Below are 27541 nucleotides of genomic sequence, written 5' to 3' on the forward strand. Positions count from 1 at the left end.
GTGTAAGGGTGAAGAAGCAGGCCATGCACTGTGAAAAAGTTGAACTTCTCTCTGAAGAACGCTCCTCACACATTTAAGCACACCAGTTTACAGAAACCAACATGCTTATGGAGTATAGTTAAAAATAAAAAGGGGCACCTGGGGGACTCCGTTGGTTAAGCGTCTGCCTTCGGCTCAGGTCATGGTCCCAGGGTCCTGGAATCGAGCCCCGCATCAGGCTCCCTGCTCGGCAGGAAGCCTGCTTCTCCCTCTGCCCCTCTCCCCTCTCATGCTCCCTCTCACTCTCTCTCTCTCTCAAATAAATAAATAAAATCTTAAAAAATAATAAAATAAAATAAAAATAATGAAGTACTAAAGGCAATGTGGGATCCTGGATCGGAGCCTGGGAGAGAAAAAGGACTCTGTGGGAAAACAGGTGTAATTCCAATAGTCTGTAGTTTAGTTAACACTATTGTACCAATGTTAATGTCTTAGCTTTGACTGAAGTACATGCTTATGTATGATATTAGCACCAGGGGAAGTTGGGTGACATGTATGTGGGAACTGCCTGCACTCTCTTCGCAACTCTTCTTTAAAATTATTCCAAAGTTAAAAGTTTATTAAAAAAATACTAATAAGGGGCGCCTGGGTGGCTCAGTCGGCTAAGTGTCTGACTCTTGATTTCAGCTCAGGTCTTGATCTTAGGGTCATGAGTTCAAGCCCCACAGTGAGCTCCATGCTGGGTGTGGCGCCTACTTAAAAAAAATACTAATAGAAGTGTTGAGGTGTGGGGCTGAGAGGGAGGAGGTGGATGCAAGACTTTTCACCTTTTAATATCACTTTAATTTTCGAACTATGTGAATATATTACATATCAAAAAGAATCAAATTTTAAGTGCTTAAAAATAAATAAGCAAGTGATAAAAATCAAGTACAAAATCCATTTGATCATTACTGGGCAGTACTGTTTTCCTTTTGCCTCTACTTTTTTTTTTTTTTTAAGATTTTATTTATTTATTTGACAGAGAGAGACACAGTGAGAGAGGGAACACAAGCAGGGGGAGTGGGAGAGGGAGAAGCAGGCTTCCCGCAGAGCAGGGAGCCCGACGCGGGGCTCGATCCCAGGACCCTGGGATCATGACCTGAGCCGAAGGCAGACGCTTAACTGACTGAGCCACCCAGGCGCCCCATTGCCTCTACTTTCTTAAGAAGTAACCCAACTCGTGAAAGAGGAAGCCAAAAAAAAGGTGTGCGTGTGTGCGTTTGTGTGTGTGCGTCACGCACACACACAGAACAGTGCGCCCAGCTGTTTAAATTCAAAATGATAAAGAAGCCAGTTTCGGTGGTAGCTAGAATGTGGAAAAAAGATGTAATAAATCACCTCCTCTATACACACGTAGACTCTAAAACAAACAAAGTAAATGGAGCATATACACTTTCGTTCACTCATTTGACAAATATTTAGTGAGCCGTTATTCATTGTTCAAGGTGCTAGGGATAGTCATCAATAAAAATAAAGTAGCCTTAATAACTAAGACTTTAATAAATCTTCCCAAAGGAGTAAGATTTACCCATGTCAACCTATTGTAATGTTTGCTCTTGAGATACTGTATCATCCCGGTAGGGAGTCTCTAAAATGGCTCCTGGTGATCCCTCATTCCTGGTTTTGGCTCACCGTGTACTCCCCTTCCCTTGAGTGTGGGCTGGATTCCCTGACTCCCATCTAATGAATAGAATATGGCAGAAGTGATGGGACATCACTTTGGCAATTAGGTTATACTAAGACTTGCTTCTTAGGCACTCGCTTGTGCTCTCTCTGGGGGAAGCTGGCTGCCATTTCATGGCACAGTCCTGTGGAGAGGCCCTTGTGCAAGGAATTAAAGCTGGCCCACGAGTACATGAGTGAGGTTGGAAGCAGATCCTCCCCCCTCAAGCTGTGAGGTGACTGCGGGCCTGGCTGGTACTTGGCTGCCTGTAAGAGACTCCAAGCCACAACCACCCAGCCAGGCTGCCCCTTGGCCCACAGAAAGTGAACGAATCTGTGCTTGTTGTTTTAAGCCACTGTGTTTTTGAGGTCATTTGTTATGTGGTAATAGCTGACGAATGCAATTTCAGGGCTGTTGTTAGTCAGGCACACCGGGAGAGGATAGGGTGAGTTAATGCAAGAAAAATGTGAGGGCATCTGCTGTCCCCGTCACAGGGAAACTGCCTCTGGGGTGAAGGCAGGCCCAGAATGGGGAGAGGGTGCTGGGCAAAAAAAAAAAAAATGAGGATATGTACACCTAGACTGGCCGTGCAGGCCCCCAGATGGGGTGAGCAAGACTTCCGCCACAGCCAAAGCTATGAAAGCACGATGCCCATTATAGCGGAAGCACAAAGGAACACGTCTTTGGTTTACTTACCTGTGCAATTAAAGTTTTCAAGGCCAGTAAGCGCCCCTGGGCCGCAGCTTCATGTAGTGGGGATCGGTCAGCCCAGCAATCTGAAACACAAATCAAGCTCAGAGTCAAGGTCTGGAGTCTTCTTCCGGCTGTTCAGTCCCACTGCCCACCCACCGTGCCACACATCGGGCTTTCTCATCATCAGCCACTTTCAGGGTGATAAGCCACTTGAGTGTACAGCTCACGGGTCTAGTGGTGTGTGCAGAGGGAGCACAGACCATCTCTCTCACTCTTTGGGGGGCAGTTTTAACAAGCAATAGATTTAGTTCGAATACATATTGCCCCGGGCCTGGATCTGACAGCTCTAAACAAGGCAAAGTGAAGGGCAAGGCTTCCCTCATCTGCAGGGAAGGCTCTACAGAGCCTCCCTGCTTTCATCCTGCCCCTGCCTCCCACCCTCACCTCTACCCTGAAAACTCAACAGCCGGGACCCCACGAAGGAGGCTGGAGGATCAGGGGAAATGGGTTGGTTCTCAATGCCCTAGGTAATTGTCTCGGTTTCATTTTGGTCATGAGGCATATCTATTACCACGATGCAGAATAGGTATGGTTTTTCAGATGACACAGTCTTCCACAATTTCCTGTGGGCAGTTGAACGTGACAGCTAAGTGCGGAGCCCGTGGGGCCACACTGCCTGGGGTCAAGTCCGACCTCAACCCCTTTCTGCCGAGAGGGGCAAGTTACTAAAATTAATTTTGACCTCAATTTCGTGATCTGTAAAATGGGGGGTCTAGTAATTTGGTATTTAGCAAGTGCTTTGGTCTCAAAGTAGGCCAATAAAACACATCCATAATGTTAGGTATTCAAGGAACTTATGATTAATAAGTACCCATGGTAGGGTGAGTTTTTTTTTTTCCCTGTAATCGCTTGTTAGTAAACAAGACTAACCAGCTTCAAGGGGCATTTGAGAAGTAAGCCTCTTTAAACATGCCATGTTTGGGATGAACACCTGTTCCAGTTTGTAAAATTTCAAACATAATTGTGCTCTTCGTTCACCGAATAGCATGTAACACAATTTGGATTTCACACAAAGGGTCCATCTTACCAACATTTTCTGGGGGATCCTGATGGTGCCAAGAATTCGGGTTTTTCTATACCTGTGACCTTGGCAAACACAACCCCGCCAAAGATGGGATTATGTGAGTGTGAAATAGCTTGAGGCCACAAGGACAGAGTGAACTTCTCCAACAGATGAGAACAAGGGCCATAAACATTTCAGTAGGCGCTCTTCCTATATTGCAATTCAATTTTTATCTTCTCTTACCCTTGGGGTTATGAAAAGATGCAAGGCTAGAATGAACTCTATGGGGTTGGATTGAAATTGGAGTAGCTGGTACGAAAAGGTGATTTTCAACATGTATGTATTTATGTTTCTATTCATATTTATATTACTTTAACAAGGTTTTGGAGAAATGGCTGATTCCGGGGCCAGGCCGGGAAAAATATAAGATGGGCCTCGAACACCTGGCTGGAAACACAATGAATGATGGGACATGTCAAAAAGACATGGAAGCTGGCTTGCAGGGGCTTCCACTGGTCAAACATGGGATGACTTGAGCATCGAAATAAAAAATGGTAGTAGGAGATTATACCCTATCAAATGAAATAGGAATCTCTAAGTCCTCACTGATATAAATTAACATATACATAGCAAGGAGGAAGCTCTTCCTCATAGTAGAACACCAACTGGGAAATGTAGAAGAAATTGTCGAATCTGACTCGAGTTGTCTCCTCACAAAATAATTACTAGTTATAAAGGAAACACGGGCCATTTTATGGTGGAACAAAATTGTAGACACCACCTTACCCAGGGAATCAAAGTTAGCATCAGAAGTGATGGGACAGATTGGCACAGTGTGTCATGGGCGATGGATGACATCACATGCTGTCGGAGGGAATGCAACGATAAAAACACACCATAGCTTGTGTAATATTCCTGCTCGAGATGCATAACCCAAGTCGAACCCCGAGGACACTGTGAACCAACTCACCGAGGGACATTCTGCAAAGTAAGTGGCCTGTAACCAGTTCAAGGAGGGACTGAGGAACCACTGCAGATGGCAGAAGGCTGATGAGACACAACATCTAAAGGCCCACATGGGATCCTTTCGCTCTCAAGGACATTATTAGGATAGTTGGCTAAATAGGAATGCAGGTCTCTGGGCAAAGAGAAGTGGGAATTCTTTGTACCACTCTTGTAACTTTTCTGTCACTTTGAAATTAGTTCCAAAACTAAAAAGTGTGATACACACACATATATAAACTGGAACTAATTTATATATAAGTTTATCTGTATACACATATAATCACTGGGTTTTCATATTCCTGATACGAATGTGTGATGCTTTTATAAGAAAAACAGATAAAAATGTTAACAGGGAAAAAATCTTGTGCTCGTATCTCCACTTGTTCCTGAGTCAGTGAAAAGCTGATGAATGGAGTATTTTTAAATCTCTTTCGACATTTATAATTTGCATAAGCTGAGAATAATGAGATAATGAATGCATATAATCCTCAGTTAGTCAGCCCTGGTTTTCTTCTAATACATCTCCCCCTCATTCAACATGAACTGTGTGTCAGACGCGTCACCCTCTTGCCTCATCGCTCTTGGCAATGGACACAGGCACTGGGGTTGGAAGGACAGTCTTCACCCACGGATGGCAACTCAGCCCCCTGACCAATGTAAGAAGCAAACCCACAGCCACAGCTCGGTTATTCTTTTGTTCCAAGAAAAGCCAGTCAACCCGAGTCACCTGAAGGTATATTATCTAAGTGTTTGATTCAAAAATAAAAACAAGGTTTACATGGTAACTTGCTATTATGAAATTAGAACACTAACATGAAATGGCTTTATTATTTTTAAAACTTACCTCCAGGTGGGCTGTGGCGTCCCCTTTCCTTCTGAGAAGCAGGAACCTTAACCACATCTTTGTCCTATTTCTAGTAACTTCTGTTACTCACCAGTCCCATAAGACCCACTGCACACATACAATGGAGAGATCTCCAAACGTAATGTTGAGTGAAGGAAGCCAGACACCAAAGAGCATGTGCTGTGTGATCCCTTTCTCTAATGTACGAAAGGGGGCCCAACTCACCTGGGGTGTTAGGAGTCAGAAGGACCCCAAGGAGGGGCGGGGGTTGACTGGAAGAGGAAAGAGTAGGGGCCGTGCTGATAATATGCAGTTTCTGGCTCCTGGGAGCCGAAACCTGATCACGTTCACCTTGTGAAAATCCATGCAGATGTTCACTTAGAATTTGTGCCCTTGTCTGTATTTACAAAGTACTTCAATAAAGAGATTTTGAAACGACTAGTCTACGGGTCAGTCCACTTGAGCCACCTCTCCTGGTGCCCCTGTTAATGCAGCACCCTCTGACACCCCTGCCTCTGACGTCATGGGAAGCCTGTGGGGCCATCTTCCACTCCACCATGAAAGCAGGAATGGTGAGCTGTCCCTGGCTTGTCCCTCACCACAGGACTGCTCTCCGCTTCTCTTTTCCCATAGGAGAGGCCCGGGGGGTGGCGGGGCAGCTCGGCCCGGGAGGCAGCTCAGCAAGTTGCCTGAGCGGACTTCCACCTTGAGAGGGAAATACCAAGCTCCCTTCCTGTCAGGGGCCCCTGATCTCAACTGGTATTTCTCCTGGAGCCCCCACCCTTGGCCTTCCAGAGAGGGAGCACCCCCAAAATGCATGCCAACCCATTTGTCCCACATGAAGAGATCTCACTTGCAGCAAGTGGCAGAAACAGTACCGAATTCCAAGGTTTTGTGACTTAGAACACCCCCTGCTCTGGCGTTAAGAACTACTAGTTTTAAATCCCGCCTAACTTCAAGGCCCATTTATCGGCCCAGGATGCTTAGCTCTATCCACCATCTCCTCATACATAGCATGAAATGAATCCATTCGTATCACCTTCAATGTAGAACTCATTTTTGCTTCCCAGCTGGAAACAAAACCACTCTCAAGGGAAGTCACCTTTCTAGTCACATTGTTTTCCAGCACTTGCTTCCAAGGACCTTGAGTTTTCACACAAAACCCTTTCCAGCAACTCCACCAAGGTGGGCTCTCCTGTTTTCCTCTTCTTATTCCCAACACGCAGCCTCTCACTCTTATCAGTCTTGTTTTGCAAATTGGAGCTAATTGTGAGAAATTAGGGATAAAAGGTAGCTGGCAACTAGGGAGTTTTTCCATTCCTTTCAGGAAATATCAGCTAAGCTCTCCAAATAAACGAACGCCTAAGTAGGAATCAACCATTCTCTTCTAAGGCAGCCTATTTTTAGTCCCTTGGCAGACTGCCTGGGTCACAGGGCTGCAAGCACATTAGGAAGATAGTTTACTGGACAAATATGTTTACTTGTTCCTGATGAGGTGTATGGAAAATGTTCAAGTACTTTTTCATCCCCCCCCTTTGACTTTTTCTCAGAATATGATTCATATCTCTAGTTCTCAGATTCTTTGAATAACAATTTCATGACAACTTCTAAAACCAGAGATTTCAATAACAAAATTGGTTCCGAAGGAATACAGTTGTCTGAGTGCCAAGTATTCAAGATAAAACTTATTATGACTATTTAAAAAAAAATTTTTTTTTGCAATTTTCCCCTTCCTAAGTCCAACAAGTATTTAAGATTACTGGTTTATTATTTTTAAAGAACCATCTAACTGGTTATAATCTCTGGTGCACATGGAACAATCTTTGTTCTCTTAATTCAAGTTCCAAAATCATATGAACCAATATCTTCTCCTGTAGCATCTATCAAATAAAAAAATTCAAAAGGAATCTCAATTTTGAAACAAAATATACACAAGAGCCTAGCAGAATTAGTGGTATTTTAAGTCAAACAAAGGTAATTGGCAAAAACCCATATTATAATAATTTCCTGGGATACCTAAAATACTATACTAAAACGGAGTTAAAATGCATACTCTCTAGAACACGCAGTTCTTGTCAGGAGATGCACCATGGTCAACAAACATCTTTCTGTAGGGTGTTAGAAAGAAGGTGCCCTTGAGCCCATCACGAGCAGGAGAGCTGTGGGCTAAAGGTAACAGGGGGTGTGGGCAGAGCCCCGGCCAAGGACTGGGTGTCCAAATTTGGGAAAGCCAGCAGGCACTTGTGAGAGGTCACTCTGCAGAGGGTGGCTGGGCCAAGGCCTGAGAAGACAACCAGCAAAACTCAACAAGGGTAGAAAGCTAGGTAGAGGATTAGGCAAGAATGGACCAAAAGCAGGAAAAACCTGGTGGAAGGGGAAGGACAGGAAAAAGGAATCAGGATGTTGAGTCACACAGAGGCGTGGCCATCAAATCAAGGTGAGTCCTTTTTGAATTTAGAACAAGGTCAACTGATTCTAAGTGTTACACACTCAGACTCCAACTAATCTTTTACATTTGGCTTAACATAAAATTTAAAAAAAAAAAAAGAGTACAATAGTTCCACAATCTCTTACCTGCAGTTGTAAAATCGCCCACATTTTGAAAACCAAGCTTTCCCCCAAGTTTGATGCAAACTCCTTTGGCAGCTAAACATGGTGAGGACTCAGGTTAAGCAATTTACTCTTTTTCATTTGTATTTCCGCTTAGTGTAAAATATCAAATATAATACAGAAATAGAAATATCAAAATGTTTGATTATGGGAGTACTGTGAGATAATACGCTGTACACGCCGTGCAGTCTTTCCAGTATCCCCAAAACTCCTGAATCCTGAACCACGTCTGGCCCAAGGGTCATGAAAACAGATGATCAACCTGTAGCTCGATACTTTATTTTTATCAAGTTTGATGACCAAGCCCTGGACTAAATATAGCTTCAATTCTGGCCAAATTAAGCAAAGGTAGAAAAATCATATACCACATCTGTCAGGAGAAAATGCCTGCAGAAATCTCTATGGGCTGATGGTGGGATCCAGTGATTCATCCGGTGCTCGAGATGCAGCACCAAGGGCCAATGATAATGTTTTAAACTTAAATACATAGGTATCTATAATTGACCAATTACACAAAGAAGCCCGAAAAATCAAAAAACCCGCCAGCCATAGTTTACCTCAAGTCTGGTAAGTTATTGACAAATGTAATAGTTTAAGCCACAAAGACATATTGAATGATGCATTCCAGAATATGAGAGTCCAGAAGAAAGCGTGCCAGGACCTATATGACAGGCTAAACCATGGCCTGGCTGAGCTTTTAACTACCCTCCCCTTGTTTTTGACAGCTCTGATGATAGTTTACAGGAACATAATATGCTATTGGAATCAAGAAGTTTAACCTTGGACTGAGACTTATTCTAAGTCAATTAGCTAACTTACTGGTTAAATGTCACATATTTTCCCAACCGACATTTGTCTGACCCGTGAGCAGCAAAGAGAATTTCCAGTTTGAGCTGAAGACCGGCACAAAATTTTGTTCGTTATTTTTAATACATCTAGCTTTAAGTATATAGCATCTGACTCCTAACAGTGTCAAAAGAAAAACAACAACAACACTGTTTCTGGATATACTGTCCATTATATATACGTGTGGGGGTGGGTGTGTATTCAGAAACACAGTCATCCACACACACATATATGTATACATAGAAAGGAAATTAAACTGAGAAATTGACATGTACTATTCTCCCCCGCCTCATTAATGATAATCAAAAAATACGCTTTTGACTTTATAACACCATGCTACTTGCAAATTAAATGAATATTATCCTAGGAGCTTGACCGAATGAGGACATTTGAGGTGAAGAATGAATGAGCTCTATTTAAGAAATCTGTGTTATGGTCCAGACCTAAATCCAAACCATGTTTACATGGGTTTTGACTATTACCGAATCTTTTTAAGAGCGTACTTAATTCAGGATGACAAAGACAGAAACAATGCACGTGAGCAACAGGACGAAACATTCTTAACATGCTCCTGCCAACATGGACTTTGTTGGACTTTACCTCATTTAAGCCGTGAGGAGGATCAATCTACAAGAACATCCACACTGTGTTACTGAAATTCTTAGAAAGCCCCTGCCCACACTTACATATTAAATTAGAAAACGGATTTCCAGATCACACTTAATTCAAAATGAAAGAGAAACTTTTTTTAAAACAGTCTAAGCAACATACCTCCCTGAAATGTGTGACAAATGTAATCCCCGAAAGAAACCTCTTTCCACATTCCGGGCCTTCTGACACTTCCTGAAACTTCAAGATTCTCTTCATTTCCCCCAGTGAACTGAAGCATTCTGAGGCTTTGCCTTTGGAGGTCTTATTTTTGGGGGGGATGAGACTACCGTCATTTAGTGTCTTCAAACTTAATCTACTGTATTGGAATCACATTGCACAGGTCTATTTTGAAAGAGAATCCCAGGTGCAAATTGACATGGATACTAGATCAGGAATGACATCATCCTGGAACCCCTATGAACACTAAGAATACAGAGGGAAATGGTGAACTCTGTTTACAAATAAATACTCCTCTATCAAGTGACCATCCCAGCAGTGACAAGTGTATCTGATTCATTTACTTTTGTGGCAATTCACTCCAATTAAGGTGAATCATTTCTTCAGAGAACTGGAGACTAAACCCTACAGAGCATGAGATTTTAAAATGTTTTTCCCAAATGCTGGCATTTCATATTAGAAAAACCTTTGTTGGCAGGGCTTTGCACAGCGCCGTGTATAAATGGGTTTAGTGCAGGGTTTCTCCTGACAGTGATGAGTAGCTAATGGATTCGAATTGCAAATGACAACACAAAAATATATATAGCATGCCACATTTGCTGCTTTAAATCGGATTTACTGGTCGTTCTATTTCCTGAGGAAACTTAGTCTTGTTAGAATGCATTGTTAAAGTTTGCTTAAAAATATTAAAGAAAATTATTCCATATAAGTCATTCTTTAGGTTAGTAGAAATGAGGTTTCTGCAAATACTCTTAGAAAGCCACTACCCTATTTACTTCTTAAATAAGAGCCACTAACAGAACTACAAACTTGCAAAAAATAAAGCTGAAAATCCTTCAAATTGGTGCAGTCAAAATCATTTGCTACTTTAAATAATAATTTTTAAAACTACCCACACAAAGCCAAAGTATAAATAAAATCTGCCCTCTAGAAATATTATTCATATGAACTATCTAGGAGGGTTTTTTTTTTTTTTTAAGTTTTAGGAGCAAATCCGTGTATTTTTACCTGGAATTCCACCATAGATCTCTTCTGCTATCCTAGCCGCTTCTTTTCTATTTCCTTTGACGATATAGAAGTGAGTTAGGAGAGCCAAACAAACTTTAATTAAAAGTTTGAAGAAAAAAAAAGTAGCAAACATTGTAATAAAAATGTTTTTAAAGCCATAGGAAACAGGACTGTCTTCCATTTTGGCTTATACTCTGTATAGGTTCCTGGTACTGCAAAATCTCACTGAGTTATAACTGGTATCATATGACATCTATTTTCAACTTTCTAGCCCTTGGTGCTCCTGTTACTGAGAACTCGCTCGTACATTCTAAGCTAACTGTGATTTGGCGGCTGCGTGTGCAGTCTCTCATAGCAATGTGGAATGAACTCCAGAAACTTCCTTTTAGACCTGCATTCCTTAGTGCTATTTAACACACAGGATTCCTGGCCGGATCTTTTTTATTCCTAAATCCCAATTTGTGCTACATTATGTGGGAAGGCAGTTATTGGAGAGAGAAAACAAACTTCTCAGATCCCATGGGGACGGAGCAAGTTATCTGAAGTGGGAAGAACTGACGCCAGACCATTTCATTTTCTCTTCCTCCTGAGGTTTTTGGGGAGATAATGCTCCAATCTAAAATATGACCATCTGAACAAGACCATTTACTCTAAGGCAGTATTTAGTAAAGGGCCCCTCTTGGATGCCTCTCCAAGTGGATGTGTCCGATTGAAAGCATTAGACCACTTGCTCTCATGGTCTCATCCGTGACAAGGTCTGCCGGCAAAGCCCATCATGCGTTTCCCATTTCAAGTGTCAGTAAAGGTGGTGCCTCGGACTGGAATATGGGCACTCTCCTTGACTGTGGAAGAGTTACAGCAAAATGGATAAAGAAGATGCCCTCCATTCTGGGTGAATTACCCAAAGATTCTATGTATCAATACCTTCCCTCGTTGGACAGTTCTCTTCCAGCCCTAACTCTTCAACGTGTGTCGGCGGGCCAATACAAGGGAAATCAACTTCTTGTTCATTTCCCTCACCTACAAAAATTAGATGAGGAAAATCCAGGTCTCCTCTTTCATTCTTGGCTATATTAGATTTTCAAAAATCTCTACAAACGATTGAAAAAGGCAAGCCAAAAAAAAAAAAAAAATTGCAAGAGCAGACTAAAGAAATCTTACTTACTAAATGCTTTATGCAAAAAATATGGGAGTTTCTCATAGCACTCAGGCAAATTAGAATGACGACCTCTATGAGAACTGGCTCCCTATAGTCTGGGGAAAGGCTGATGTGTGAGCAGACAGCCTTGTGTCACAGTATAAGCTGCGTCCATTTCACTGAATTACAGAACCAGGGAAGATCCGGTGCAGTTCCCAAGCCCAAGAACTGAGATCAACATACAGGGTTTCTGGACCCAGCTTAGTCCCGACCTACAGCTTCCTACCTAGAGAGTGCCAACATAGGAGAATCCGCGAACACAAGCATCTGGGAACACAAGAACACTGCCCTCTAAGAAGCCCGTCCTTTACTCAAGTCAGCCCAGTGACATTATAGGATGTTATTCAATCTTGTTCGGGCCTTAATCTTCATTTAAAACATGACTGTACTTTCTGTGTTATACACCAGAAAAGTTGGCCATCAGGAGCTCGGCTTTTTTGTAAGGTTCAAATGGATGTCTATGCTATTTCTGAGAGACCATCTTTAACTACGTTTGAGCATTACATTTGAGATGGGCACAAAAGGCCACTGAAGTAAGGGGTTAATTCACAGCATCCTTCACAGACGAAATCCTCTGTGGCACCACAGTTTCTCAGCCTCAGCACTACTGATACTTGGGGCCAGATAATTCTTTGTTGGGGGCACGCGGTTATCCAAAAGCATTGTAGGCTATCCAGAAGCACCTCTGCCCTCTGTCCACTCAATGCCAACACCCCCACTCCCATCCAGGGCTAACAACCAGATATGTCTCCAGACACTGCCACGTGTCCCCTATGGGTCAAAATCGCCAGCCCCCCTCCTCCCCTACCTTCTACCACATCCACTTAAGAACCACTGAGCCATAGCCAAATATAAAGAACAAAGGAAAATCAACTCCCCAAAATACTAGTGAATACAAATTAAATTTTGTACAGAACTTGAATTTTTAGAATTTCATATTTAAAAAAGCCCAGCCACGGGATGATACAATTTAACATCTCGCCATATTCTTTCAGGAACACGGAGAAGAGGCCTTTAAAAATCCTGTGCAAAAGTAAACACAGACCTGTGATACCCTGACTTTGCCAAAAATGAGTTTTGGCGTAAGATAAATCAGAACATACCAACGTAGAGGACTGCTTTCCACTGCTTCCAACAAAAGGGGTGGGAGAAGCTGGGCTTCTGTAAATGAAATCAAAATTCAAATTCCTTTTAAAATAGCTTACAAGATAGAAAGTGTAATTATGTAGTTTGCACACACAATAGCTTCTAGATGTATTCACTTGTCTCATGCGACAACTCCAGCGCAGGGAAAAACAGGGCTTGTGTGGATCAGGACACAGAGGCACAATTCAACTTGCTACTCCACGAGTAGAGACAACGTACTCTAGAAAGAAAAGATGACAGAGTAATTCATCATCTGAAGGACAGTTCCTATTTTACTAACAGACCAAGCAACACATCTAATGGCAGTGAAAGAGCAAGCAGACGAGGGAGGGGGTGGGAGTGGGGCACGGTTAAACGAGTAAAATCATATTCTCTTCATCAAAGAAGACAAACTCAGAAAATTGTCAAAATGTCATTTTGGTCTTTATTTTTGGACATGTAGTGTGTTTTCATAAACCAGTTTCATATGTGCTAGTTTTTGTAATATCAAAAGAAATACAATACATTTTTCATAAATTCCTCATCACTGCAAGTTCACTTTCAAATAAATGTAAGTAGCGGGGTCGAACAATATGGTTCCACATGTTGACCAGTGCAACACTGACAGTTACAATTAAGGTATCCAGGAAGCCTGAAAATTAAGATTTACTAGAACAAGCAAATTTACTTCCCTTTGTTAAAAACAAAGGACATAATTTTGATTTACAAATTACATATTTTACATGCAAGTTGACATCCCATTTCCATCTGAAATGAATGGCCATCTCAAAAATACGCTGAGAAACAAAAATGTAAGAACAAATAGTAGTATGCCCTTAAAAACTGCTGAAGCAAATAAATAAAAACACAGGTTAGTTTCTTGCTTTAGCGTGCATATTGGCACTGTTTATTTCATATTTACATAAATCAGTTTCTGTGCATTAAAAATCCCAATAAGATTTAATGGTTCGGGTCAGTCCATTTTTCTTTAACAAAAGATCCCTTAACTTCCAGGTTTTAAGAATCGCACTCGCGCATTTGTGTTTTGGCACAAAACACAAATCGTTATTTCTTACAGATCAGTGGCAACCGGTTAACAGGCATGTTAAGATACTTTTTAAAAAAGAAGTTTTATGAGCGTTGTCGTTAAAAACAAAAGGAAACCAATCCTGTACAGAACCCCAATACTGCCAGCAGCTTCCTAGTGCACCACAAGCACCTCTTTCTTTGGATTTCACAGTCCTTTATCACAAAAACGTACTCTAAGGAGTTCAAGGAGTTAATAAGACACACCATGTGGATAATTTGGGGTTTAAAAACCCATGGCTCTGGGCAACAACGATTACAGTTAACAACAGACAACCACAAAGAGACTGTGTTCCTACAATTTTCAGACTCAATTAGCTATAAATAGAACATACTGGGGTGAAGACTCCTGCACACTGACAAGACTTCTCAGACAACAGCTAGGCCACAAGTGAAGGGAAGTGACTTCTATCAAAGGTAGTGGAGGGGAGCAGCTGAGTTGGAGATGGCACAGCTCGTACGTTCTGCTCGGAAAACACGAAGGCATTTACAGAGGACTCAGTGATGCCGGGGAAGGCGCGGAGGGTTTCTCTGCACTGTCGCCAACAGTGGTATTCGTCCCTAGCATTCCAGAAGCAAGAAGCTTTTTCACACACACAAATTAAGACAAAGGCTCTACCTAGGAGAACACATACGACAAGATCGAAGAAGTAATCGGAGTCTGCCGACCATTTTTCCTGGCATTGAAAGCCTGAGCATTTTTGGCATGTTAGATAGTTTACCATTCCGTCAACTGTGACTACAATGAAGTGAGCCATCTGAGCGATAAACAAAGAGCATCTGAATGTGCCCCTGGTCCTCAACAGCACGAAGTGCCTACTTCAATGTTCTACACACAGTAGGAGATGCTTAAAACATGCCAATAACTGATGGACCATCTTGCTCAAGAAACCTGCTGACGATCTGTAACACTGAGCGTACCAAATAAACGTCTAAGAACATGACCTCAATGACTAAAATGTGTCTGAACAGGACTCAAAAAGAGTTCATATCGTTGTTGTACTTCCCGAAAGAAAACCTGTAAACATCTGGTGAATGTCTAATTGATGGTAGAACATTTAAAATTGGCCCAAAAATGCCCAGAAAACATTTGGCCCTTCAGCACCCAAAGCTCCCAAAATATAATTTTAAAACATCTCTGTTAGAGGGATTTCAGTAGTCTGAAAAATTTCATACCTGAGTGGCTTCAATGTTCTCTCCTAAGTCTTAAGTAAGTGCAAGGAGTTTCTACACTCAGGAATTGCATAAGTTTTTATCTTTCCTCAAAATAAAACATTGAATGATATAGAGGTAGCATAACTTACTAAATTAACTTTAAAAAAAAAGAAAAAAGCAAGGTTATTTTCCATCGTCTTACTAGAACTATTACAAATGTGTAAAACCTTACAATCCAGGCTTTCTTCTACCTGGGTTTAGACATCTCATTATTCTCGCCCCCTTTTTTACTGTAAGGATATTGATGAGTCCAGGCGCCCTTGGGCCCTGTGGCATCTATTGCGACATCGATGATAGAATCTGGAGTCATCCATCTCAGGAAAAGGAGGAATAGAAAGTTGAATACAGCCAACAAAGCAAAAATGCAGCCTGTTACTGGGCCACAGTGAGAGATGAGTCTGTCCAGTCGTTTGTCCATTGGTAACACAGCTTCTCCTGCCACGCGGTCGTACACCTGGCGGGAGAGAGGCCGAGAGTGAGCACTCTGACCCACAAGAAACAACGACCTGCACGGACCAGGGATGCTTTACAGATGCAAACAGGAGGCGCTTACATTTCGTTGCTGTTGTTTTAGTAAGGACGTGATTAATGAAATTAAAGTAATTATTGCCATGTGATTCAACACGTATGGAGTGCTGATCCTGGACAGAACACTGGGCTAGACACCGCATCACACAGAGACGAATATGCCAGGCTCCTGTCCCCTAGGGGATCACCATCAATTTTAACCAACTACGAGAATTCCAAAGTCCTGAGAAGTTGGAACCGCTTTTCGGGTCACCTCTGTCGAGGCCATAGTTAATTCAGCAGTGACTTCCTGAAGCAGGACTGGCCTTCTAAGATTCCTTGATTCGGCTGAGCAGCTCTCACGGCTAGCTGGCAGACATCAACCACCATCAGAGAGCTCTAATCTAGTGCGCTGCTGAGTACTGAGAGGCTCTTCTTTCCACAGCCACGGGAGGCCGTGTTGCTGAGCACGGATGGTGAGACTATACAGAACCATTTCGTGGACTCCAAATAAAAGGAAGGGGAAAAAGATGGGGGAAATTTTAGTAGATGGCATAGGTCAAACACTTTTGGCAAACAAAACAACGTTTACCACTGAGAACCGGTAGTAGGTGGCTTGCTGTTTGGAAGCGCTGCTAAGCACAAAATTCAGAAATATTTTAAAAACAAAGATCCGTAAACACACTTAGTTCCAACACATAAACGAGGCCAGCATTTATCTGTTTCGATTGCATTCGAGCATGACTTGTGGTCACTGTCACACAGTGGACCTGTGAGCCATCTCCTTTGGAACTCAGGAAGGCTGGGACGTGCAGGGCGAGCTCTACAGGCCAGCAGCCTCTGGAAAGGTACGGCTGTTTCCAGCTAGCTCTTCTACCCTCAAAACATCTGGGATACATTTCAGTCCGAATTATGCTGAGACTGGTGAATTAGAACAGTTGACAAAGTATGTTTCCAGCGTGAACTCCAATTTAATTTCTTCATCAATTTTCTAAATAAGCACAGTTAAACTACGGAGGAGGAGTTGAAAAGGATCGAAACGGCCTGTGCAGAACAGGTAGAATTAAGAGAGCAACTACAAATTCTCTATCGCCGCTTTTTATTTGTGGTATTTCCAATATCTGTCACGTGCATTCTGAATCCTAACTTACTATGTTCTCAGTCAGCCCAGAGATGCAAAAATCCTCTTCCCATAGATAATCAAGGTACTTAGCCAAGGTGATGCAAGAGTTTTGGGAAGGAGCCTGAATTAAACGTTTGCAAGTGTTAAAGTTGCCGCCATTGGACTAAGCAAAACCATGTATTTTCTAATAGACCGACATGCTTTTTAGAATCAGAAACAGCCTCAAGAAAACGTCTAAGAGTAGATTTTAGTTATCAGTCTGGCCTTTAAGGTTGTGACTTCTAGAAAATTTGGTAACTTCCTCTATGGCCACTTTAATGAAAGGTCTAGATGGCATTACTGCTATTTTCAGATGTCAAATGCAACGAGTTGACTAGAAACTCAGCCTAGCATACACCAAAAGTAGTACACAGTGCATTTCTTTTCATCTGAAGAGACTTCATATACTTAAGCAACAGAAAGGGTAAACCTATACAAGAAAAAGCAAACGTGTACGTGAAACGCCAAGAATTTAGACACAATCTTCAAATACCCTTTGCTTAGCACATGACATACTTTTTCAGTTCTTTCCGCAACATTCCTCCAGGTGTAGAAAGTCTTTACTACGTTATGGATATTTTCGGGAGCCGGCAATGCTCCTGACTTCAGCTGGGAAATCGCTTTTTCCAAACCCTCGCACAAGGACTTGACGGAAGGCTCACACAGAATGATAAGATTTTCTGGAAGTACTTCAGGAATTCCACCAACCCTGGTACTTACAACCTTAAAAAGAGAAAAAGAATATACAATACACCATAGTTCATATCTCAGGAAAATCAGCAAAACTAACCTAAATTAAAAGTCACTACAGAATGCATCTGCTTATTTTTCAGAATAACAAGTACAGGAACCCCAACATGTAAGCCCTCAAAGCTTTTTACCTGTAAACCACAACTGGCTGCTTCCACAATCGCCATGCAGAATGCTTCGGTAAGGGAAGTATTGAGAAAAATATGTCCTTGAACTAAGACATTTCTAACATCCTTGTGTTCTAAGGCTCCCAAGAGACGCACTCTGATTTTTGAAATGAAAGAAGAAGGGAGTGAAAATCATGCTAGAAAATAAATATCATTTAGAAGCCAAGTGTGCTATTCACATTATACTTAGATCACTGCTGGTTCTGATGTTTTCTACCACAAAAGATTAATATCCCCATATTCTGATCTAAAAGAGTCCTTTAAAGCTATTTGGTTAAAACTCATGCAGCTAACATATTTCTAACTTTTGTCACGCCTACAAATTTCATCTTCTCCAAAATTAGTTGGCATTTAGTGAAGATATTAATATACTTTGGTGAGTAATTATTAAAGAGTCATTTCTAAACAGAAAAAGGCCCCTTTTAAATTGACGCTTCACAGCAAATACCTTTCTAAGTTACTGAGAAAGAGAAGTATTTGAATCTGTGTGTGCAGGACAACTTACATGATTTGGGCCATGCTATACAAATCACAACTCAGCAAGGCTTGAAAATCTACAAACATTTCCAAAGTGGTTGTTTTGTGTGTGAGTGTGTGCGCGTGCACGTGCACGTGCCTTCCAGGGTACTTCCAACCATTGCCCCTAAAAGTCAAATAATATTGGACTAACAAAAAAAATTAAATTGTGATTTGTTAAAATTAAGATTTCCCATTTTACACACTTTTTTAAAATAGGTCTCGTGTTACATTTTTTCATCAAGTGCATGTAGGAGAAGCTGCCCACTTAACAGACACATGTAACCAAAACTGAATTTAGGTAATATATTTTCTCACCCAAGACAATACAGAATCCATCAATACCTGTCATGGAGCTGGTACCTTTCTCGTACTTCTTCCAAAATGATTCTCTTAGGTCCCTCTCCTCCAATTATGAAATTTAAATCTGGGTATTTCTGACAGAGTTCAGGTATTATACCACTAAGCAAATCAGTCCCTGAAAATATAAAATAAAGTTGAATGTTGGAAATTGTTAACATTTAAACTTAAAAAAAAAAAACAACTCATCAGAACTGAGAAACCACTCACTTTGAAAAGTATTAGCTATGCCCTCCTTAAGTAGAGAAACTAACTCTCAAACCTTTCCTGGGAAGGTGGAGTGTCCAAACTACCAGTGGTATCCTAAGAGTTGCAATTCTTAAAGATACATACACTGACATCCATTGTTACCCAATACCCAGACTATTCTGTTTCATTCTGACGTAATATTCTTTAAGTTATTCACTTGTGTTTACACATCACCTACTTCTAAAAAAGGTATTTGACGTAGCTAACATTTAAGTTTTCTACAGAGCCTGACAGCTGACTGGAGATCTAGGTCTTGTCCCAGCCATTTTATGAGCAAGTTCTTTGATTGTGGGAAAGTTTTCTGATATAGAAAATGAAGAGACCAAATGTATCTGAAGTCCAAGGTCTCTTTCAGCTACAAAATTTCTACATGTGTTCCACTTCCCACCACAGGAAGGGGCTAAGCAACAAAGTGTAACTGCAGCCTCCACTTTGTTGAGAAGGCAGTTTGTACAGAGGATCTTGTAAAGAACGAACGCCATAGTAGTAGTCAAAAAAAATTTTTTTTTTAGTATCAGTCAAATTTAAGAGCAGTCCGTCCAAACCTGCCGTACATAGCCCACTTCCCTTGAAGGAGAGTAAATGAAGGTGGCAGGACCTCAACTGCCAGATCATTATAGTCCAGAGAACAGAAGGGTGCATCTTGGTTCCTTTCTTTAATGAAATACTTTTCTTATAATACGTAAACACAACCTCAGGTTAGAAAGCAGTAACATAAACCATGCCCTACCAGTCTGAAAGTGGCTATCTAAAGTGACAGCAATGTTGACACTATTTGGGAATTTAGTTCAGTAACAACTATCAATTGGACACATTCAAAAGTAAAAGTAAATGTAAAATAACCCAGTTAAAGTTTATTAAGAAATGCATACATACACAAGCACATACATAAGAATTGCACTTTTTCTATCAATCTTCCCAAGTACAGGCAGATGAATTATAAAAAAAGATGGTGGGAGAAATCATTTATGCGGGGTCATTTTTATTAAATAATTCAAAGTAAGGATTTAAGTAAACTCGGCCAGTATTTTCAAAATATGATTGCATTAGCAAACATAAATTCACATGCAGCTTTTCTGAATTGTGAAGGTTTCTCATTAAAATCTTAGCTATCTTTGTTTTGAGACAATTACAAAATCCATCAACTGGATTTCTACATAAACCAGAAGGTGGCTTAATGACTTTTAACATTTAGCTTCCTTTAATTCTTTCATTTTCTTTCTTTCCTTTCCTTCTCCCTTCTAATACAGAGGTTGAGAACCCATTCTTCAAATGAAAAATGCAACACATATAGAGTAATAATCATAACTGCTGATAACAACTAACATTTACTGAGTGGTTACTACATCGGGCTATGTCCCTTAAGTGCATTATGTCATTTAATCCTGACAACTACCTTATAAGAAACAGAAGTGATTAATATTATCAATGATCTATAACATTATTCTAAGAATAAAAGGTTTTCCCAAACAATAAAAGATACTCTCCTGCCTCTAAGAGGAGTCTAACACAATGGAACATACAAAAGGGCTTTCAATTGCCATAGTCACACAAAATAATGGACAAAGGAAAATCATGATTCAAACTGCTTTTAAAGCTCAGTCTAACAGTATTTCAAAGAATCTAATCAATCTACATATACCTAGAAGCTGGGCCAGAGGTGAGGGGAACAGGAGACCTTAACTCAAGAGCTGAACTCATGTTTGTCATCTCTGATACTTACTGTGTAACCTGAGCGAGTTACTTACCCTCTCTGAGACTCAGTTTCTTTGTCTGTTACATGCAGATAACATCTACCCTACAGTTGTTGGGTCAAGTGAGGTACTGTACCATGCACAGGCTTTATCAACTGCAGAATATAAATGGAAGTTGTCATTACCACCACAGCAGGAAGTGGGCTGTGCCTGCGCATGCACAGGGCACCGGGAAACCCTGACTGAGAGCAAAACAGGCTCTAGAGGAGGAAGGTAGCCAGAAAACCTGGGGGATAAGAACTGGGACTTATCCTCTCTCTCAATACGTGGCAGTGGGCCTTTGAGAACTGGTCCAAAGGAACACCTCCTAAGGAAATTAATTAATTAATAAGTAACGGACCAGAAATACAGCTACTCACTTTTGGGCTACGGATGTGGCCGTTCCTTCTGAGAATGTTACTTTTTACACGGTGCCTGGCATATGGAGAGGGTTCAGTATTTGTCAAAGTACTGAATTTGAGAACATGACAGGCCATACCTTCACTCTGTGGCTGGTGGTTAGCTCAGCTGGTTAAAATACCATCACTAGTGAAGTAAAGGTAACAGGTTTAATCTTTGTACAAATTGTTCATTTTGTTCTGATCCTCGACCATGCGTGCATCACACGCTTGCTCGGCTAGCTATCTCACGAAGATATACTGTGTGATTAAAAGACAAACTAGGCACATTTTCTAAGTTACAACAAACACATCACCAATATCCCAAGAGGGATTCAAACAGAGAATGCTGGTCCATTCACATCTTCTTGATTCAGGAATGAAAGCACATCACAAGAGCATGCCTTCACCCCAGAAAATGCAGTTCAGCAGTTTTCCCACCAACCTCTGCTTAAGTGGATTGCTGGATCAACCAAGGCTCTGTTCCAAATATAAAGCCTACTGACCAAGGCCCATGCGTGGATTTCAGGCCGGTCCCTAGCACACCGGGACGCTGCTGATCCCACCGCTGAGCTTCGTGCTTACCAACAATCAGCTGCATTTGTCCACGTGTTTGATGCCAGTTACACTTCTTATTGCATTGGGTAATTTAGTTAAACAGCACATAAACTGACAGAATAAGTTTCTATGAAACTAAGCTGAATGGTTCGAAAAATCCAACAAAGCAAGGTTACGGAAAAAAGCTCTAGTCAGATCAGGGGTTATCTTAAACCACTGTATAAAATAGAAGTACATTATTTCATATACCATTACATTCTCACCCCGCTTAAAAAAAAAAAAACCTAAAGTGGCAACTATAAATTATGCTTTTTGAAGGAGATTGTGCCAGAAAGTTGACGCAGCTCCAAGTGGTAGACCAGTAGTCTTACGCCTGCAAGCCGACATCAGACTGTTGGCAACTCCGTGCACGTTAATAACATTTTGAGTCAAATTCAAGTATTTAAGGAAGGGTACATGTTATTTTTTTAATAATTCCCTACTTGAAGTGACAATTTTGATTACTGGACAGGTTTTCAAATACCATCCAGAAGACCAGTTAGGTTTTGAATAATCAGACTGTTCCAAGCTTCTAGTACCCGAGGCTCTACGAATGCTACTGCGGTGTCCAGTAAGTGCTGCGGAGGCACTAAAAAAAAAAAAAAAATCCTCCTTGGTAACGGCAGACACTTATCAAATACCAACTGGCCTAAGTACTTCAGAGGAACCATCACCGAACCCTCACAAGATTCCCCTTGTTGCCCAAATCATACAAAGGAAAAAACTGAGACTCAGAGACGTTAAGTAGCTTGTCCTCAATCACACAACGGGATGCAGCCAGGATCAGACTCCAGGCTGTCTAATCCCCCTGCCTTCACTACTTACTTGCCTACATGTTCTTAATGTCTCAATCTGTGACTAAATGAAACAGACAAGCTGCAAAACAGCCATGTGTGGGACAAGCTCATTGATTTTGAGGATATGCATAAAACACAGGAGAATTGTAAATCAAAATATTCCTAAGGGTCATCCCTGAATAGTACAGTTACAGCTGATTTTAGTTTTCACCCCTGTGCTTTTTCTGAGTTTTTAAAATACCTGCAATGAAAGACATGACTTTTGCCATCAGAAAGGGCTACACGGTGGGCTCAGCCTTTTACTTCTTACCACACATACACGGCTGTTTTAACTTTAAAAAGACCTGACCTATTAAACAACATCAGATCACGGTTTTTATTTTTAAGTAACTATTAAAGCATCAAAGGTGGGGGGAGCGGGAAGCATTCACCACCATTCCAAAAATTTCTTTTTGGATGTATAAGACAATATTAGACCTTTCTTTGCTATATTTAATGCAGAAGTAGTTATAAAACCATAGAACAAAACGAAAAGCCAAACAATCATTACATTCAAGTATTCAACAGCTTTCTACAAGAAAAAAAAAAGTCTGTGCAGTGCAATTGTAGCTATCATTTCATTACCTTTTCTGTAAACAAGTCTGCTGACAACAACAATAGTTATTATACTATCATGCCTTCTAAATGGGTCTGGAGTGAAGTCAGTAGGATCTACAGCATTAGGAATGACGGACACTATTTCAGGATTCAGTGCTGCTCTTAGCACAGTGTTTTCCTTACTAGTGTAAGAGACACAAATTATGTGGTTTGTGTCACAAAGAGACACAGTTAGAAGCTTGTTTGTGAGCACCGAGCTGACATCAGCAAATCCGAAAAGGGAATGGTCCGTGAAGACTGTCTGGAGCCCCATTGTCTTGGCGTGGAAGAGGGCATCATGGGCCATGGCAGAAAAAGAACTATGTGAATGGATTATTGTGACTCTCTCCCGAACAAATATGCACCTGAGCAACGGCAGACTATGAAAGAGGGTCGTGGCTGTAGATTGGTTGTACATGACTTTCAGAGGCAAGTAATAGACTTTGAGGCCATTAGTGAGGTAACGGATGCCTTTCCGATTTCCATAAGCATGGGTGACAATGATCACTTTGTGCCCTCTTTCAATCAGGCACTGAGAGAGCTGGTAAATGTGGCTTTCCACGCCTCCCATGTTAGGGTAGAAAAAGTCCGACACCATGCATATGTTATGGGTGCGGGTCCTACATGTTGACAGACTTCCAGGGCTAACACGGGAGCGCACAGCTGAGGGAGGCTGGCCATGCCCACCTCCTCCTCTATAGGCCATGCTGAGATGGTTTAGGCATCTGTCCTCAGTGCAACTCGGTTATGTGTCGTCTAGTACCTGAAAGAGAGAGTAAAACAAGATCTCAGCTCAGAGACAAAATACATTACCTTTTCCAAATCCAGATATAAACGCTGTTTTATGCTAATGTAAATTTGCTAGCTTTCCCCCGAGAAATAAAACACAAGCATATAATGAAATTACTCACCTGACATTTACTTGCTTAGCATTTACTCTGTGCTATACAACAAAACTAGATTGCACAATGCCCTTACATTTTAATTTTGCTTTAAAAATACTGCTACACATAATTTTTAAAAATTAGTTTGTTACATCACAGTAGAGAAGAATGTGCTATGCTAACAAACCAGTTCATTCCAATAATTAAATATATGGTTCTTTCCAGAAAAAGTTTGCCAACCCTGCTCTAGAGCTTAGCCACTGATGCAACGAATCTCATACAATTTTGCTATTCACTGTGTGGCTTATACTAAAATATACCTGGAGCTAGAAGTGTCTTTTTGACAGTAGCTTTTTCAAGTATCACCTACAGCACAGGCTGCTGACACCCATCTACGTTTTCCTCTTCCTTATTCAAGGATGGCGATAAACTGCTTTCATTTTCTTAACCTTTCTTTCAGTTAAGTAGGCCTTTCTTCCAGAAGTGTCCCTCTCTTTGGTTTGAAGTCTAAAGATAAAGGCTCAATTCGAGATGGAGTGGATCTGGGGCCATTTTCTACATCTAACGTAGGAAATATTGATCTCAGGGGTCCTCTAGATCCTCATCAGCACAAAATGCCCACTCAGTACTCAGTACTATCACAGATTCTTACTTTTAAAGCCAAAGCGTGTCCTGGAAAGCTAGTGAAAATCTTCCTCAGATTGACAAATGAGATCCCCACACTTCCGGAAACTGAACTGTATAATGGAAAGCCATCCTAAGGTCTGAGTTTCTGATTTCACCTGCAAACTCAGGAAATGCAAAGTAACAGCCTGTGTAAACCCTTAATTATCTCTTCTTGCCAACGAAATCATCTATAGTTTAAATATATTCTCAGAAATACTCAATAAGTGTTTGTTGACCTGAATTTACTAATTAAGATTCAAGATTACCAAATATTGCGATTCTTCAGTTTTGTACTTTTAAGTGGTTTCAGTAACATTTTCTTACTGTGGTTTGTCACCTAAACATGAATTTCCGGTTGTATTCAATTTAAAAATATGAATGATTTTTAAAAAAGGGTAAAGAACCACATGAAATTATCTGAAGTTTTGTCATTAACCTGCAAACGTTCTGTGAGGAGTCAGCCTACTTCCATCGGGTTATCACACCTAACATCTTTATGGCGTAAAAGCTGAACAAACGGAACCACCATAGAATCTTAGATTTTAAAGCCGACGAGAGGCTTGGAGATCCAGGAATACCTCCCTCGCTTTACAAATGAGAAGCCGAACAAGTTGAGCGATTTGCCCAAGGTCTCCACCCAGCCACTAAAGTGGCAAATGCGAGATGGCCGTAAATTTACACCCACCATGGCCAACGAGTCCCTGGGCAGTCAGCAGCAGACGCTCCCAAAGAGCTTTAGGGAGACCCTGCGGGGGCGTGGGTCAAGAGGACGGTGCTTCCACACCCACACCCTGGGCAATTCCCCGGCTTCACTCACTGAGAGGTCACCGAAGAGCGCCAGGGCCAAGGAAGGGACGACCCTGCTCAATCAGCGACCCCGCTGGAGTCAAGCAGGGTCTCGCCAGGCCCAAAAGGAGGAGGATGGCCAGACAGTGGGCAGGGGTCTGAGGCTGGGGGTCCCAGAGCCCTTCACCCTGCCCGCCTCAGTCTCGGCGGAACCGGCTCCAGCGCGGCCGCCCCAGCGCCCCTCAGCCCCACTCGACTCCAGAGGCTCTCGACCCCGACTTCCGAGCTTCTAAGCCTCGCCAGGTTCGCCCCTTCCATCGCCGGCCACACTCCCACGGGTGCAGCCCAGTCCCATCCGGAAGCGGCCGAGAGTGCCGGCGCAGGGTCAGACGCGCACTTACCGGCGAGTCCCATGGCCGCCAGTGTCCGGACCTCCCGCGGCTGCAGCCAGAGTCCCACCCCGCTACCCCGAAACACCAATCCGAGGCGTCCGCGCCCGAGCGCCGCGCCCCCGAGGCGGCCAATCGCAAAGATGCGCTGGCATCACGTGCAGGAGCGCCGCTCAGTCCCCACCCTTCGGCGCGGGATGTAACGTCAGCGCGCGTAGGCACATGTTTTCGCAATGTTCGGGAGGACTAGTTTTCTCTGCATCGAAAGTAGTAATCCTCGGTTTAACCTTTTAGATGAATTCTTAGTGTCGCGAATCTCTAGAAACCGTCCCTTGTCTCTTCTGACACAAGCAGCCTACCAGGAGCTTTCCTCAGGGTAAAGTCAGAAATCCCAGCGTGACTCGCCGCGAGCCTTTAGGGCTGCTGGGAGTTGTAGTCTGGTGGCCTTTGGAAGCGAAGCCGAACTTAGAAAACTCACTCCCAGGATGCACCGCACTTTTAAACCTGAATTCTGCGGAAGGTCGGGTGGGTTCGCGTCTTGGTTGCCTAGTTACAGCGTCTGTTTTCTGGAAGCCCGTTCTCACTGGCTTCGAATTGGAGAGACTTTTGGGGCGGAAGGCTACCGGGGTCGTGGTGGCGTTGTGTTTGTGGTTTTCTTGTGCCGCAGCAGAACGATGCTTGTTCTTAGCCACCCTGCTAGGGTTGCCTGATGTAGCAAATAAAAATACACAGATAAAGAGTAAAATAAAATCAAATTTTATAAAAATTTGAATTTCAGATAAACACTCTTTATACAAGTATATCCCAAACATTGGAGACCTTACTAAAAAATTACTCGTTGTTGATCTGAAATTCAAACTTAACTGGGTATCTTATATTTTATCAGGCACTCCGAAGAAAAAAAATCCAAGGTCTGACCTGAAATATCAATTCCCACTCAGACTGGTTCAACTGGCTATGGTGGTGCTTGGCCAGGAGGCTAATGAATCCGTGGAAGTGGTCTGATGACCCTCCACCCCTTCCATTTGGTGCTTGGAGTTCCCCCAGCTCTGCCTTGCATACACTTTGGAAGAGCAGATGCCTTCCTGAACTCTATCTTCTTGGGATCTCACATGGACTTCTTTCTGAAAACTGGCAATTGAATTTTCTTGTTAAATGTCTGCCCTCCTGGCCAGATAGTAAGCTGAGGCAGGGTTTGTTCCTGGTAATAGACATTGAATAAGTTTTAGTTGTATTAATGAATTTTTTTTATCCAATACCGGTACAGTCCCAGTAAAAACATATTATATACCCAATAAAATGTATTAAAAATATTTTATGGAGTGTGCCATATAAAAATTACAGTTCAGGGGTACCTGGGTGGCTCAGTCCATTAAGCCTCTGACTCTTGGTTTTGACTCAGGTCTTGATCTCATGGGTCGTGCAATTGAGCCCAGCGTCTGGCTCAGCGCTGGGCGGGGGAGAGGGAGTCTGCTTGAAGATTCTCTCTCTCTGCCCCTTCTCTCTCTCTCCCTCCCTCCCTCTAAAACTAAATAAATCTTTTTTAAAAATTACAGTTCAGTGATATAATTCAAAGAGCATTTTGATTGTAGGATTTGAAGTGTATTAGTGAGTTAACTTTAATGAGTTGAAGTTATTTAAGTCAAGTAGGAATAGATACGCTGCACTAATATTGAAGCATCAGAGAATAAAGATAATGAAGGCTCAAGGATACTTATTCAAGCTTAATAAGTTGCAGT

The 27541-nt window shown here is 41.9% G+C and overlaps 2 protein-coding genes across 9 annotated transcripts in view; both read right to left on the reverse strand.

Moving 5' to 3' along the window:
- The window catches only part of ASB11 (ankyrin repeat and SOCS box containing 11), a 31249-nt gene extending 20446 nt beyond the window's left edge, over positions 1-10803 (reverse strand). The window contains exons 1-2 of one of the 3 annotated variants that reach the window (XM_034999765.1): positions 10582-10803; positions 2381-2460 (exon numbers count right to left, since the gene is read on the reverse strand). In XM_034999765.1, the coding sequence (XP_034855656.1) occupies positions 2381-2460; positions 10582-10762 (261 nt within the window). In that variant the 5' untranslated portion in view covers positions 10763-10803. Of the gene's footprint in view, positions 1-2380; positions 2461-9516; positions 9879-10581 lie in introns of those variants that run through there. The other 2 variants (XM_034999747.1, XM_034999755.1) reach the window with 2 other exon arrangements.
- Positions 10804-13326: 2523 nt separating this feature from the next.
- PIGA (phosphatidylinositol glycan anchor biosynthesis class A) lies at positions 13327-25854 on the reverse strand. Of its 6 annotated transcripts, none has more exons than XM_034999778.1 (6): positions 25815-25854; positions 23066-23840; positions 18653-18785; positions 17756-17888; positions 17391-17597; positions 13327-15659 (listed from the first exon to the last, which is right to left on the reverse strand). In XM_034999778.1, exons 2-6 carry the CDS (start codon positions 23781-23783, stop codon positions 15393-15395), a joined length of 1458 nt encoding a protein of 485 aa, XP_034855669.1. In that variant the 5' UTR covers positions 23784-23840; positions 25815-25854; the 3' UTR covers positions 13327-15392. The 6 variants fall into 6 exon arrangements, with proteins under 6 accessions (XP_034855669.1, XP_034855697.1, XP_034855689.1 ...); XM_034999806.1 differs by lacking the exon at positions 25815-25854 and adding an exon at positions 25445-25775; XM_034999798.1 differs by lacking the exon at positions 25815-25854 and adding an exon at positions 25313-25422.
- Positions 25855-27541: the final 1687 nt, after the last annotated feature.

This window comes from Mirounga leonina, unplaced genomic scaffold (genome assembly GCF_011800145.1).
Source record: "Mirounga leonina isolate KUSES-001 unplaced genomic scaffold, KU_Mleo_1.0 Mir_101595, whole genome shotgun sequence".
NCBI classification, from domain to species: Eukaryota; Metazoa; Chordata; class Mammalia; order Carnivora; family Phocidae; genus Mirounga; species Mirounga leonina.

Excerpts from the sequence above, each read along its gene's own strand:
- PIGA (XM_034999778.1), bottom strand. The coding sequence starts at position 23,783 with ATGGCCTATAGAGGAGGAGGTGGGCATGGCCAGCCTCCCTCAGCTGTG. Across the intron at positions 18,786-23,065 it reads CAGACTTGTTTACAGAAAAG|GGACTGATTTGCTTAGTGGT; the intron begins GTAATGAAATGA and ends TTATATTTTCAG. Across the intron at positions 17,598-17,755 it reads CAGCCAGTTGTGGTTTACAG|GTTGTAAGTACCAGGGTTGG; the intron begins GTAAAAAGCTTT and ends TCTCTTTTTAAG.